At 40.8% G+C, this 16072-nt stretch overlaps 1 protein-coding gene across 2 annotated transcripts in view; it reads right to left on the bottom strand.

Moving 5' to 3' along the window:
• Nucleotides 1-16072, bottom strand: part of ITIH5 (inter-alpha-trypsin inhibitor heavy chain 5) — a 91110-nt gene that overhangs the window by 62224 nt on the left and 12814 nt on the right. For both annotated transcript variants that reach the window (XM_017521212.2, XM_017521217.2), the window contains exons 3-5: nucleotides 5644-5807; nucleotides 4574-4675; nucleotides 1095-1345 (exon numbers count right to left, since the gene is read on the bottom strand). In XM_017521212.2, coding sequence (XP_017376701.1) covers nucleotides 1095-1345; nucleotides 4574-4675; nucleotides 5644-5807 — 517 coding nt within the window. The remainder of the gene's footprint in view (nucleotides 1-1094; nucleotides 1346-4573; nucleotides 4676-5643; nucleotides 5808-16072) is intronic.

The following is a 16072-nucleotide window of genomic DNA, read 5'->3' as shown; positions in this document are numbered from 1 at the left end:
CACTTGTCGAGGCATCTCTCTCCCCTCTCCTGCCAACCTCATCCCTAAGTACCCTGGTCCAAGAAGCCTTCCTGGGCCACTTTATGATCAGGCAGCCGCAGGCACTGAATACAGATTCTGCACATTCTCTGCTCATCATTTACCATTTCTCCACCCTCAATGTCACAATTCTCTGAAATCTTGACATTCCAATCCTGGTGCAGTTTTTGAACATACCTGTCTCATCTGATTCAATGCTGACCAGGCTTACCGGCATATTAAGCATACAGCCCAACACAAGTACATGTTTAATAAATACTATTAGTTGAAATTAATATAGTAACTAAAGTTACTCTCTTAGGTTTTGTGAAAACCAGAAACCCCCCTCCCAAGAAAAGGAAAAAAATAAGGTGATTAAAACTAGATTATTTTTCATTTCAATAAATGAAGAGCTATTTTAAAAATCAGAATTTGAGAAAAACCTAAACTGAATGATTCTGTTAATGAATCAAGATGCCTCTATCTTCCATCTATACTATTTTTCATTATTTATATTTAGAAAGACTATAACATACTGCTGAATGTTAAGAAACATACTTTAGAAAATGGCCCTATAATCTCATGCCCTCAATACAAAATGATTATTTTCTATAGCTTTCTAGTATTTTGTCAGCTTCATATTTAACATTGTAGTGCATGTACGATTTGCCTTTTCTTCCCTGCCCCATACTGAATTGTCTTATAATTGTAATTTACTAATCTCTTCCATATAGTTGAATCTTTAGGCTGATAAAATGTTTTTGCTACCACAAATATTATCAAACAAGCTTGTGCATATGACATTCCCAATATTTTAGATGTTTTACCTAGGATAGATTTCCAGAAGTGGTATTACTGTGTCAATAATTAATAAATTTTTAAATCTTCTAGTAGAGCTTGACTTTAAGATATATATGTATGTACAGGGTGCTGCCTTAGCTTCATTGCTCTTATTCCAATTCCTACAAAGACACAAAGGCTTTGCTGAAGGGAAGGGGTGCCATCTCTTGTAGATTTCTCTGAAGCCAAGTACCAGCTGGCTGCAGATCTGAGTGGACCCAGCACGCAGGACTCACCTTCCCCGCGCCCGCTGCCCCTGTGCCTGCTGTTGTGAAGTGGCAGCACCTCCAGGGATGCAATGCCCGTGCTCTCCAGGATGTTCACGTCCACGCTCAGCCTCCCGGCCAGCTGCTGGGGCCTCACGCTGATGCTGTGCTCGTACTTGCCCAGGCGCCTCTGCAGAAGCTCCTCGTAACTCAGGAAGAAGGCGGCTTTGTCCTTGCTGGGAATCACTGCAGAAGCTCTGAATATTTCAGTCCCCTTTTCTCTGTCAGGAAAAAGAAAAAGGACCTCAGGGGGGTTCAGAGGTGAATAGAGCCAGGTTCCCTCAGTCCTCACAGGGCACCAGCCATACCCTCTCAACAGTCTGCCAGGGAGATCCATGGGTGCTAGTGTGGGTCCTGAGAAAAGAAAAAATTAGTTTTGGAAGACGTGGAACCCTGTGCTCAAGGAAGGTCACCAAGGGTCAAAGAATACTGATCAGGAGAGGACTCTAAGAATTACTGGCCCATTCTCCCTCTCCCTGAGACAGACCCAAAGGAGCAATGGGAAAGGAGATTGGGTAGGTGAACTGCTAGAAGAGGGAGCTTTGGGGTCAAGCTGTGCATTGTGCTCTTCCTTTACAAGGATGGCCAATGAATCTTGGCATTTTACATAGCTTTAAAATAGCTAACATACTAGATTTTCACACCTTGGTAAGTTTAGTGGACATGTTTCGTAGGAAATGTAGGGAATAAAGAACTCCAAAGTTGATTAAAAGAAAAAATACACTCCAGATGCTTTCAGTACTTACAGTGAGAGTTCTCTGATTCAAAGTGGCAGACTGACATGGCCACCAGAGGAATAAGTGAGAGTGGTAACCGTTAGTAGGTGAGACGTTTCAAGAAGTTTCCGGAAGGCTTGGGGTATTCAGTAGAGCAAGAAATTTACAGCTCAGAATGTGCAGGAAAGGACTGCAGCAAAGGAGAGAACCCAACTGTGTGGCAGAATCTTAGAAAGACTGCAGCCTCTGAATTCCGGACACCACAAGACGGAAGGGAGAAGAGGGACCCAGTACAGAGAGGATAATTCCAAGTCCAACATGACTGAATGACTAAGCAGATAGGCTTTCTATAATCCTCCTTCCCCAAACTGGAAAAAGACACAAGTGTTGAAATGAAAAAGTTCAAGCACTGAGCAAAATGAATGAAAAGAGACTGAAACCTAAACCCACCATTGTAAAACTTCAGAAAATCACAGAGAGAACACGTAAAAGGGATGTTATCTGATCCCATTAGATGTATCATCAATAATAATGGATGTTATAAGACATTGGAGCAATCCCTTAAAGTTCAAAAAGAAAAGTATTTTGACTTTAAGGTCATACACAGTCAAAATATTAATGAAGGTCTCAGAAAGTTTACCTCTCATGCACCCATTCTGAGAAAGTTACCTCAGAATATAACTTCTGCAAAGTAAAAGCAAAAGCCAAGAACGAAGAAAATGTGAAATACGTGAAATAACAAAACCAACCTAAAAGAAAATGAAAAGAGATATCAGGGTAAAAGTTTTGCATCAAGGCTGAAAAACAATGAAAGTGCTTTATGGATTTAAAGACATAACATGTTTTAACAGCTCTGAAATCACAATGTCTCCCAATCAGTGATATCTTTCAACTGCTGCTGGTCAGATATCAGGAGTGATAAGGATGTCAGTGTTTGCAGAAGCTTGGTCATAGCTGTTCATTTTGTTATCATTTGAAATGAGTTATACGTCTTGCTAGATGTTATATAATAAGAAAAAAGAGAAGCAATTAGAAACTCCGGGAAAAAAATAGATACATATGTCATGATTCAACTAAACTAACCACAGCATAATTCTGAACAATTGTGATAAAGGTCACTTGGGACAGAGCTATGGTCTAACAGAGTTAGGTTTTAATAACGCCACAGCCAGGGAAACCACATACCACAGGCACCATGAGTCAACTCATCAAACAAAGGAAGAGACAGGGTTATTGTAGGATTAGGGAAAGGACGGAGGATAGGTTAAAGTTAAACAGAGCAGTATTTGGACAGACTCAAAGCTAAGGCTGTGTGTAAAGCCATCATTCCGGCCTGGAATAAGAAGCAGACTCAAGATTCTCTGTGTCCTTAGAAACTACGACATTAAGATAAACTTGGAATTTTCTGCCTGAAAACCCCTTATCTGAAGCTCTGGACCTCGGTTGCTTTTCTGTATCTAAGTGAACCCATGGCTCACGTCTTCCAGACAAGAGTGAGACCCTCCCTTGTCACTGATAAAATTTCCAACAGCAAAGTTTCCGGCAGTCTCTAAATTTAGAGAACGAAATTTCTCAAAATGGTGTCTTTTTATTCATGAGGAAAATCAGGTTACCAGGTTCACACCATGTTATCTAGATACAAAGATCGCTCTCCTGCCAACAGGATGAAGGCCTTCACACTGGGCTGGTGGAGAGGAAAAAATACTCTTAGTGTACTAGGTGGGCGTCCATGCAGTTCATGTTATTTATATAGTCATTAAAAAGCTGTTGCTATGTATTGGTTTCAATGTTTAGATTCAGTTCACAGACAAAGAAAGAATAAAAGTATTACAAGTCAGAATTAAGACACTAATAACTCAAACAATGATTAGGTAACATCATGAAATGAGAAAGGAGACAGTGGAGGTTAGGAGAGGGAATATCATCATTCAAGATAGTAGGCATGGTCCAAGATAGTCTAAACACTGCTGAATTGATGGAAGAAGAAATAAAATAATAATATAAAAATCTGAATGCAGGGTAAAAGAAGGAGTTTTGTTAATTTGCTATATACCCTTTCTTTACAGCGAAGAGTGAACAGATGTCTTATTTTTATCAAAAACAATTTTTTTGAAGTATGACTATCATCATATTTACAGTTAGGGAGGTAACTACAAAGAAAACCATGTACACCCAGGCATAGTGGTTCACCCCTATAACCCCAGTACTTTGAAAGGGCTGTGGTGGGAGGACTGCTTGAGCCCAGAAGTTTAAAATCAGCCAGGACAATGTAGCAAGACCTCATCTCTACAAAAAATAAAAATTAAAATTAACTGGGTGTGGTAGTGGACACCTGTAATCCAAGCTACTTGGGAGGCTGAGGTGGGAGGATCACTTGAGCCCAGGAGGTTGAGGCTGCAGTGAGCTATGATTGCACCAGTGCTCTCCAGACTGGGCAACAGAGTGAGACCTCATTCCAAAAGAAAAGAAAAGAAAACTACATCTAGACATTTTAGAAGGGGATATGTCTAAGAGCTGATAATGAAGGATAGGTATGGTAAAATTTTCCTTTTTGTTACAAACACTTATCTACTATATTATTCACCAGATATATTTATTATTTTGATAAAAAATAAAAAAGAAAGGGAAAAAATACTTGGAGGAAAGGAAGGTAGCAAGATGAGCAGGCGAAGGCGTAGAACACCTGACACTTTGCTAAAATGGGTTTTTGATTCCTTGTTGGCCAGTACTTACCCATTTTCTTCTGCGGTTTTATTCCTTTTCTCTTTTACCCTGTCGTCACTCTTCTTTCCTCTCTCTGTAATTTCACCCTGATACACCTTGTCTCCAATAAGCCTGAAACACAAGAGACAGCTGCGCTACCAGCTTGCAGTTCCAAGACAAATTCAGACACGGATCTCATAACCATGACAACCCCAGGAAATATTTTTATTTGCCTCTTGGATGTGTAGAAAGAACGCATTCCAGACTAGGGCACTACCCTTGAATCATTAGTTTCACTCTAGGGAAATTTTCAGCAGGTGCAAATAGCAAGACCCAACCCACAGTGCCACTGTGATTCTCCAGGGGAAAACTCACAAGATCTGCTCAGGCTCCCATGAAGATTCACCCACTTACATCTGATCTGGACCAAATATTAAACCCAACACCTACCTTGGTTTGCATATCTTCTCTTCTTGGCTTAGAGAGGAGGAAAGATACCTAATCTGTATGTCAAAGTTTCCATGCTGCCTTGTCTTTCAGGCTTCGACTTCACCATGGCCTCCTCAAAGCTATTCCCAGGTCTCCCTAAATGAAGATGCCCCTCTCAGTCTGACTTGCCATCTTTATATTTGTAACTGTCTGAAATTCATCTCATTCATTCTTTGTTCATTTATCTATTGACTGTTTCTCCCCACTGGAATCTGTGTAGCACAGTGACAGAGAGGTACACCAATTTCCATGAAGAGTACCTGGCCCACAATGGTCATTCATTTGTTGTAAGGGAGGAGGGAAAGAAAGAAAGAGAAAAAGGAGGAGGAAAGAAAGAAAGAAAGAAAGAAAATAAATGAAAAAAGAAAAATGGAAGGCAGCAAGAGAAGGAGGGAGGGAAAGAGAAGGGAGGGAGGGAGGGAGGGAGGGAGGGAAGGAAGGAAATGAATGAACCAACCAATGAATAAACAAAAGAGTCGACCTTCTGATCTGTATGCCATCTACTGGAATATAAATCCTCACAGCCACAAGGCTGTGGATCTCACATCATCTCAGGCTCACCCCGACAACTCCACACAGAAATCTTTGTCCTTGACCAGCGTGTCACCTACATGGTGAAGTTGGTGATGAACGCTGCTGCTGGAATCTGCATCTGAAACTCAATCTCCTGGTCCTCAGAAGCTCTGTTCAGCATTTTGCAGGAAACCGTAGTGAAGGCATAACGGGATATGATGGTAGACTTCACCGAGAATTCTGTCATCAAGGGTTTGGTTTTCTGTAGGAATGAGAACACACAGTATTATCGGTGATGCATGAAAGCATTTTGGTGGTAGGAGAACATCTTTTTTCCACAAGGGAAATAATCTTCAGTTTGGGAGCCTTTGGCAGTGATTCCTGTCTCCTTTCTTCATCTCGTCCTGATTTCACCATTTTTAACTCCCTTCCTTTGTAAAACAACCTTGGTTGTTCTGCATAAACAGTAACACATAAGCAAATCTTTTAACCTAACTTCAACAAGGGAACACAGTGAAGATGTCCAATTTAGCAGAAAATACACATTCTTTAAACAGTTCAATCAATTATTACAATTTTAGAAGTATGTACTGTATATAACATTCTTCTGTTAACACTTTTAGATCACATTTACAGGACTACTGAAATGTTCCAAAAAACAAAACGTGACTAATACAATTCTCATGTTTTAAAATTAGTTTCAGTGCCCACTTAGAGAATTGATACACCCGAGCGTCCATATCTGAACTACAGTCATGTTACTGTGAAACAGGAATCAATACTGAACTCAGCAGAGTATCTGGGGAATTAGAACCCAGAAAAAGGGAAGCCTAAGCCTGTGCCAATTAAATTTATCCCCAAAGCCTCTGATAAGAGCAGTAACTGGAAGTGCTGTAAAAGCCTGCTAAAACTCTGCAGGGTTTGTTCTAACCCTCACAACAGAGCTACATCTGACGACAGCTGGTAGCAGAAGGCTGAAGAAGGAAGAAGACATTTGTAAGGAAAACCACAAGCCACTACTAACAGAGCGATTATCTAACATCAGGAACTGGCCAAGCAATTGACACGCATATTATGGGCTGTTGGACTTCCAGCCTCTAGAACTGTGAGATAATAAATGCATGTTGTTTAAGCTGCATGGTCTATAGAATTTTTGTTACAGAAGACCAAGGAAACTAAAACAAGACATTATGGGTAGACATATGCAGTAGGTGTTTTATTCCCATTTCAAAGATGGAGGGGAGTGAAGCTTAACGAAGGCACATATTGGTCCATGCCAGCAAGTAGTGGACGTGGGACATGAACCCAGTCCCGCTGACTTCAAAGTCTGCACTGGTCACTATTATGCAAGGCTGCCTGGCTGCCCTCTGCAGACAGGTCCTACTCATCATTCTGTACTCAACCCCATCCTGGCCTTTCGCACAGGCTCTCAAAACACGCTGAATGCAACTGGCTTATGCTAATAAGATTCTACTCTTTCCTTCAGAAACTGTGGCCTAGCTAGGCAATTTTTATTTCAACCTTCATCTGCTTTATTAATTTATTTACAGCCTTAGGTTTGTTTTCAAAACAGATATAAAGCTGTGACCTGTTGCTATCAAAGGCATATTCCTGCTGTGACATACAAAGATCATCACAAACCTTGCTTCAAAGGGGTTACTACAGAGGGTTATTCTATTTAAACAAACACTTACTCAAAGTGTTTGCATCAAATCATGCTCTGCATGAAAACCACGAAGTTGGAGAGATATTTTCTATGATGTATTAGAGAAGTAGCTACAAATATCAAGCACGCTGGCTGGGCGCGGTGGCTCACACCTGTAATTCTGACACTTTGGGAGGCCATGGTGGGCAGATCACCTGAGTTCAGAAGTTCAAGACCAGCCTGGCCAACATGACAAAACCCCGTCTCTACTAAAAATACAAAAATTAGCTGCAATTGTTGGTGCATGGGTGTAGTCCCAGCTATTCAGGTGGCTGAGGCAGGAGACTTGCTTGAAGCAGGGAGGTGAAGGTTGCAGTGAGCCAAGATTGTGCCACTGCTCTCCAGCCAGGGTGACAGAGCAAGATCCTGTCTCAAAAAAAAATTATAAAGCACAGCTGAGGATGGACTCAAACACCCATAAGACAGGGAGCTGCAAGGGTCGGAGCCATACACATGCACAGGGGAGAGATTGGGCAAGTGCTCCATGCAAAAGTGTCAGGGCCGTTCATCTTTGCAATAGGTTGTGCAAGAACTTCCAGTCTTAGTGACTGAAAAAAGCCAAAGACAAATGGAACAGCTTAAGGAAAGTTTTAGGGGATATGCATCTTTCTTAGACAGCCAGAAGAAATAAACACGTACAATTCATTTAAGTCACAATCAAGTTAAAAACAAATCTGAGCATAGTGGGAATATTTTTGCCTAAAAGAGGAAACGAAACCTTCCAGTTTGGCCTGAGAAGGATTTACTTCAAAGCAGTGCTTCTCAAAGTGTGGTCCTCGGACCAGGGGCATCACCATCACCTGGAAACTTGCTGGAGATTCTCAGACTCCATCTAAACCCACAGAATCAGAAACTCAGGGGGTGGGCCCAGCAAGCTGCAGTTTAACAAGCCCTCCAGGTCATTCTAGTGCCTGATCAAATCTAAGAATGACTCTTTTAAATAATTGAACTTTAAAACATATGTTTCTTCATCTGCAAGTGAAGAGGGCTTAAACAAATCACTAAAATTACATCCACATCTGTGATCCACAGATTTAAGGCGAAGCTAAAACTAAGGAATAAGACCTTCAGGTTTAGGAAATTATGTCTGAATTGAGAAGTTTGATTATACAGTATCATTTTATGGAAATCTAGTCTCTTCAGGACAAAATCTCTCTCCCCCAAAGTGATTAGGATTAAAAAGAAACTCCACATGTAATTTTATCAAATGTTTCTGTGAAAGGATCTCATTAGAAACATTCCATACATTTCAGTAAAGGCAGTGAGGATTAGGCTGGGGGTGGTAACGACAACGATCTTAGCAGCATGACAACCTGTGGAGTTTTTTTAAAGTCACAATTTGTATCTCATTATCTTTCAAAAAAAAAAAAAAAAAAAAGAACCCCAAGGTGAATAAGACCATGAATTGACATGAAGTGTTTACTTTGATCTGTGTTATTTCTGGAAACAGGTTTTCTAAATTATCCATGATTAAATATATTATTTTATCTCCAAATCTAAGCTGGTGTATAAGAAATGGCCCAGGGCTGTGATCTTGTGAATTTGTGAAGAATTTAAAATACCACTGCACACAGCTCTGATTTCTACAGATGCTTTGGAAAGTAAATAGGAACTAATGCTTTAAAAAAATCCTATGAGCTCAGCATATTCTAGCTTTATCATTCTCTGCTTTAAATTTAAACTAGCTTTTAAAAAATTATCAAGTAACATATGCACATGTTAAAAACTTCTAATTATGGTGAATAAAAAATGAAAATAGCAGTCTCCCTCCCACCCTGGATTCACAGTTCCATTCCCCAGAAACAATATTTAACAATTTTTGTATATCCTTCCATAAATATATACTACACTAATTGCCTTAATCTCACCTAAGGATATATATAGTTAGTTCATCTTATCTATGTTTTAGCAATTTCATGCTACTTAACAAATCACTCTAAAACTCAGTGGTTTAAAACAGCAGCAATCCTCATGTTTTCTCTTGGGGTTTCTGTGGGTCAGGAACTTCAGAAGGGTTTGGCTGGGTGGTTCGGCATCTCTACAGAAGGTGGCTGAAGCTGGAACTGTGAGTTGCTGAGGCAGCCAGGGCTGGCATCTCTCCGTCCCATGTTGTCCCCAATCCCCTCTATATGGTCCTTTCAAATAGGCAAGTATAGATGAACTCACAGCATGGGCCACTGCACATGAGTCAGGCTGGTCACCTGGTAGCTTTCCCAACAGTGAGGTGGAAGCTAGATGCCCTGACCTCAAAAATCACAATGCATTACTGCTCTCATACTCTACTGGTCAAAGCAGTCACAAAAGCACCCTCAGTTTCAAAGACAGAGGGCACAGACCCCCATCTCCATTGGAGGAATGGCACATCGAAGTGCCTCCATCTTTGGAAAATACAATCTGCCACAGAAAAAAAAATCTACCTCCTTCCTTTTTAAAAATAGCTGCATAGTATTACATTGTATGGATGCATTAAATTTTAATTACCCAGTTCCCCCAACATCCATCAACACTTTATAATCATTTTTCATCTTTGGAATGTCCTTTCAGATGGCCCTGCTCTCTCATTCCTCTGTAGCTGGAGTAGGCAAGCTATGTCAGGTAGGCCACACTGTTTTGTAAATAAAGTTTTATTGAAACACAGCCACATTCATTTACATACTGTCTATGGCTGCTTTTCTGCTACAATGTCAGGAAAAACATGGAGAATAACTCAGCTGAGCTCAGCTGCTCTTGCCTAGGAGCCCGTCCATGAGGGAAGCTGCACTGCCCCCTCCAGAGCAGCCATCTGCCAACTGAATACCCCAGAGCAACCTCCAGCAACACCACAGGCCAAAAGAATCACCCAGCTGAGCCTTGCCTAAATCCTTCCCCACCAAATGATGTGATGAAATGATTGTTGCTCTAAGCCATTGAATTTTGTGGAAAATGTTTGTGCAGCAATAGAAAACTGGAACACCCTGCCTAGTTTCTGTAGACATTTGAGTTTGCAACACCACTTCAATGTGACTTGCTCAATTTAACTAAATTTTAGTTTAGTTATTTAGTTATTTCCAACTCTATGCCAGTTCTGATCTTTACATACTTTGTTATGTTTTGTAAACTAGACTTTCAGCATATTAAAAATATCCTTGAAATTTTTTGGAAAATGTTAAATTATAAAGATAAACTGTAAAGAACAACTGCTTCTGAAATCTAAACTCCTCATTTTTCCAGTATAGGCCGAAGTCATTTACTGTGTGACTTTGCCAAGTCACATAGGTAAGAGATAGTCAATCCCCAATGGCCATCTAAAGCCCCAATTTCCAATCCTGCCTCTTTCAAAAAAGAACATAGGGACAACTTGGCCAATTCAAGGCTTTTTGCAATGGTAATTGTTTGATAACCAATAAAATATATGCTAAATAGAATTCAGTCTTTGGTGCTAATTCAAAAGTTACTTGTGAATCTCAGTTATCATCCATTAAATTGTACCCACTGAAGACAGAAGACATTAAACTGAATGTATTCTCTGAACTGCAGTCATATTCTGACTACAAAATTTTCAAAATTTCTTGTCAACTTAGCACATAATTCTTTTACATAAAAGTAAAATACTAATGGGGGGAGAGTATTACATTTACATCTTAGACAAGCAGAAGTGTGCAACTCTAGCTGCACAGTGTTCCAAGTAAAATTTAGCTCCTTCTGCTAATAGTTTTTGCTCAGTACCATTTTTAAAATAGATAAAAATCATCTTCACTTGGTATGCTGGAGACTATTTTTAATGTGATGGTGATTTGTTCTTATTCATGAGATAAGAAATAATTTCATTAAATTTAAAATGTGAAAATTATAAGACACATGACAATATTAAGTTTATTACAGTATCTTCTTATATCTAAATTAAGTGTATAGATTTAGTAGAATTTTCCACAATATTACATCAAGAACATGAAGTTTAGTTTATGGGCCCAAGAGACAAACAGAAAAAACGTTCAAGAAACTATTTTAGTTTTTGTGCTTCTGCTACAAGTCTCCCAGGAGCCCCTGCTGTTGGTGACATACCACAGCCTGGCCTTTCTGTTACAGTTTCCTTGGCGCAGAATCTACTAGATTCAATTAGGCACAAGTCTATCCCCCTCCCAGTTACCAGCCCTTACCCCTGCCCTGGTAGATTGTGGGACTGTAAACATGGAGAACAGAAACCGTTAATGCTACTTCTTCCTGTTGTCCTTTCCCTTCCCCTTCTCCCTCCTTCTCCTTCTCTTCCTTCTCTTCTTTCTTCTTCCGTCTTTCTTCCTCCTTCTCCTTCTTCTTCCTTCCTTTTCTTCTTCCCCTTCCCCTCCTCCTCCTCCTTCTTCTTTGCATTAGAAACAGTTTCTATTTAGACCATGAGACATAATAGTGCTTAACACAGTGTTTTTTTTTTTTTTTTTTTACCTGCAGCTCTCAAGATAGGGAAAAACCAAAAATTGATATGAATTTTAATCTTTCATATCTAAAGAGATGGGAGATATAGGAATGGGTGAATGGAAAGATGAATGGATGGATAAATAGATAGAGACCTTGACTATAAGACTTTCCGGTGTTGAGAAGAAAGATAAATCGGTGAGGTCTGCCAAAGTAAGAAAAGGTTTTTAAAACAGACGTAGTACTTGCATGTGGTGAAAGAGAACAGAAGGAACGTTCTAAGAGCACGGAAGACACAGAAGTGGAAATGAATGACAGCACACTCCCAGATCAATTACTAGAAAGGAGGGCATGCTATGAGAAGAATATCGGACACGCAGGTAGCACAGGAAATGTGCTAAAAAGCAAGCGAGAACTCTGAATGGCAGAGGCTCGTGAAAATGTGTCATAAAGGAAGGATGTAAAACAGCGGCCTCACTTTTTCCCAGTGCACGGTTCTTAAAAATCCAACATGCTTTCCACATTTCTATTTAAGTAATAACTCTGTTTTGGGATGTCCGCTGGAAAATAGTGACAAAAAAAAAATCTTCCTGTGACATAGATAATTTCTTCATTATTTTTTCCTACAAAGGCAACACAGATGGAAAAGTCATTTGAGGCAGGGAGTGTCTTAATTGCTCAAGGGACCAAAGCTTTGGGTATGACTCATGTGAGGCACTTAAAATCAAGCCACCCAAGGACATCCTGAGTCACCCAAGATGCCATCTGGAAATGTAGTGGAGGAACGGTTAGGACTGCCTTTGCCAGCACTCAGGCCACAGCAGGTCTTCCTAGAAGATTTACCTTTCATTGCTTTATTTCAGTCTAACCATTCTTTATTGACCATTAGAAGGAGGTGGGAGAGAACTTTAGAAATCATCGAACTCTGCTCCCCTTGGTTTTATGGAGAAGGCTGGAGCATGGCAGTTGGCTGACTCCATGCCCCAAATCTTTACTAACCCTTAATGCTTCTCCTTTCTGAGAAAATCAATACAGCCCATGTTGTTATTGAATGAAGCATAAGACAAAGGCGATTCTCCAACTGCTGGATTTACCACCTTTGGGAAATCATTTTACCCTTCTGTATATAATGTTTCATTATATTTAGAGAAGAAGGAAAACAAAATGCCATTTTTATTTTTATATATGAAAGACACTACCCCTATTCTATGCACTTCCTGAACAGGAGAACACACGATGGTCAGAGTTGGGCACTAGCACACAGACACCCACATGAATAGTCCTCAGCGAGGTATGATGCCCAGAGTCATGCTACCTGCTGTATTGGCCATATTTCCTTGTTTTCTACGTTCTTGACACTCTGACATTTAGAGCTTTGATCCTGGAAAGACCTTCCATCCCAGGCTGGCTCGTTCCTAGGAATAGCAGACAACCCCACTGCAAGCACACCTTTGATATATAAACTGATCGGTCCAGGGCCACACATCCAACCATCTCCCGTATCAAACTCATACACCTCAGCTGGGTGCGGTGGCTCACGCCTGTAATCCCAGCACTTCAGGAGGCCAGGATAGGTGGATCACCTGAGGTCAGGAGTTCGAGACCAGCCTGGCCAGTATGGCAAGACCCGTCTCTACTAAAATTACGAAAATTAGCCAGGCTTGGTGATACGTGTCTGTAATCCCAGGTACTTGGGAGGCTGAGGCACGAGAATCGCTTGAAACTGGGAGGCGGAGGTTGTAGTGAGCTGAGATCATGCCACTGCACTCCAGCCTGAGCCACAGAATGAGTCTCTGTCTCAAAAAAAAAAAAAAAAATTAAATTCATGCACCAAGCCAATACTTCCCCAAATCACCCTAGGACCAGGTACCAGACAACTAGGGACCATCCCTAGAGCCAATCCTAACCCTCCTCAGCCTACCTACTGCCCTGCCTCGCCCAGTCCTTCCCATGAAAACCCCAAAGCAGGCTCTGAGACACGTGCTGTCCTCTGCACCTTCTGCTCCTGACCCACCCAGGTGCCTCCCGGTGTGTCCTGGTGTGGGGTGCTGCCGCCTCTGCCTCCAAGGAATGGTGGGTATGAGCTTCCTCCTTCACGTCAGTCATTTGTGTGTCTGTGCGTCTTACCACACCCGCTGGAAACAAACCCTGAGTACAAACTCTAGAATACCTGCTGCAAAGCAGACACGAGGACAGATCCTGCAGTCAGGAGGCTAAATGATGGCAGCAAGTCATCTTGGGAAAGCCAGCCCAGGATCTGTTCAGCACCATGGAAACTCACACACAAAGATCCCCCTGCTTTCCAAAGAGTAAATATTTTGTGTGTATGTGATGCCAGGGAGCTTCATAAAAAGGGTGTCTAATTAATTCAGAATAAAATCAAATAAATTCCTGCGGTCCTGGCAATGTTACGGGAGTACCAGCTGTTGCCATTCACATTCTATTCATTAATTCAGGCACGGAACATTCAGAGAATGACAACTGGAGGGAGATGGCAAGAGCACAGGCTGGAAGAGACTCAAAGGATGAACTGAGCTCCGGAGGCAAGCAGGAGCCGCAGGACGCAGGGTCACACGTGTCCTTGGAGTTTATCCCACGGGGGATGTGGACTCACTGAAGACATTCATGCAAGAGAGTGAAGTGCCAGGTCTACTACTGGAAAGATCATTCCAGTATCAACTGAGTGGTCAATAAAGTTTGTGTTAAAACTTTATGATACTTGTAAAAGTAAGACTTTCGAAATTCTAAGAAGTTTCTAAGAAAATCTAAGAGGTTATAAATGGTCTAAGCCAGGGAGTCAAGAAAATCTTTGTACACTTAGAGGCTAGAAAGGAAAAACTATTACTTAGGGACTGGGCACTTTTACGTGGCAAATATACCATAAACAAAGTTAATAGATGACAGATTTTGAGAGGAAATCTTCCAGTTTAGAAGAGAGAAGGTATCTATAACATGCAAAGCTCTCTGATAAATTGACAATGAGGTGGATAAAAAACACAATAGAAAGATGGGCAGCCGAGCTGGGCGGATCACGAGGTCAGGAGATGAGACCATCCTGGCTAACACGGTGAATCCCCGTCTCTACTAAAAATACAAACAATTAGCCGGGCATGGTGGCACGTGCCTATAATCCCAGCTACTTAGGAGGCTGAGGCAGGAGAATCACTTGAACCTGGGAGGCAGAGGTTACAGTGAGCCAAGACTGCACCACTGCAGCCCGGGCAAAAGCCAGACTCTGTCAAAAAAGAAAAGAGTAAAGAAAAGACAGAAGGGAGGAGAAAAAGAAAGAAGGAAAGAAAGAGAAAGAGAGAAAGAGAGTGAAAGAAAGAAGGAAAGAGAGAGAAAAAGAAAGAAGAAAAGAAAAGGAAAGAAAGAAAGAAGAAAAAGACAAAGGACCTTTTTAAAAAAAAGCAACTCACAGGAGAATGACTGTGGATGGCTAACGAGCATAATTTAAAATGTTCAAATCCTTGTTATGGAGACTGGTTTGAGCAATAAAAGAAAAAGATTCCACATTCACACACAGGCAGGGAAATGCAAGTTAAAGGAACAATGAGATAGTACTTCCTAAGTAAAGACTGGCAAATTAAAAAGAGAAAAAGTAATTTTATCAATTGCTTGCAGAAATGTGTCTATTTATCATTGCTAATAAACATGGAATGAATACAGATAGTGTTAACAGTAATAGTATTCAAAAATTAATCTGATATTTATCAAAAAAAAATTTTTAGGGGGACAGAGTATTGCTCTGTCACCCAAGCTGGAGTGCAGTGGCATGATCTCAACTCATTGCAACCTCTGCCTCCCCAGTTCAAATGATCTTCCTGCCTCAGCCTCCCAAGTAGCTGGGATTATTGGCATGCGCCACCACACCCGACTAATTTTTGTATTTTTCAGTAGAGACAAGTTTTCACCATGTTGGCCAGGCTGGTCTCGAACTATGGACCTCAGGTGATTCACCCACCTCAGCCTCCCAAACTGCTGGGATTGCAGGCATGAGCTACCAAGCCCAGCAAAATCTAAAATATATATGCACTTTGAATCGGTAATCCTCCTATTGAAAATATACGTTGTAGAATTAAAGGCACCTGCATAAAAGAATAAATGAAAGTTTATTGAAGCATTGTATACGGGGTGAAAAAACCTGTTAATAAATTGGGAGTTCATCAATAAAAGAATGTTTAGTAAATTATAACACATATAAATATAAATACAGATGGAAATACATATAATTGAAAGGCCCACTTGGTATATTAGTTAAGAGCCTGGACTTGGACCTTGAATTAGACTCAAATCCTGGCTTTACCACCTCTTCCCAGCTGTGTTGTCTTGGGAAAGCTACTCAATCTCTAGATCTGTTTTCTCATCTGTAAAATACCTCAAAGAATTGTTATAAGAGTAATTGATGGCCGAGGCAGGATGGCTCACGCCTGTAA

This window comes from Cebus imitator, unplaced genomic scaffold (genome assembly GCF_001604975.1).
Source record: "Cebus imitator isolate Cc_AM_T3 unplaced genomic scaffold, Cebus_imitator-1.0 Scaffold20, whole genome shotgun sequence".
NCBI classification, from domain to species: domain Eukaryota; kingdom Metazoa; phylum Chordata; class Mammalia; order Primates; family Cebidae; genus Cebus; species Cebus imitator.
This window is presented reverse-complemented; position numbering and strand designations above follow the sequence as displayed.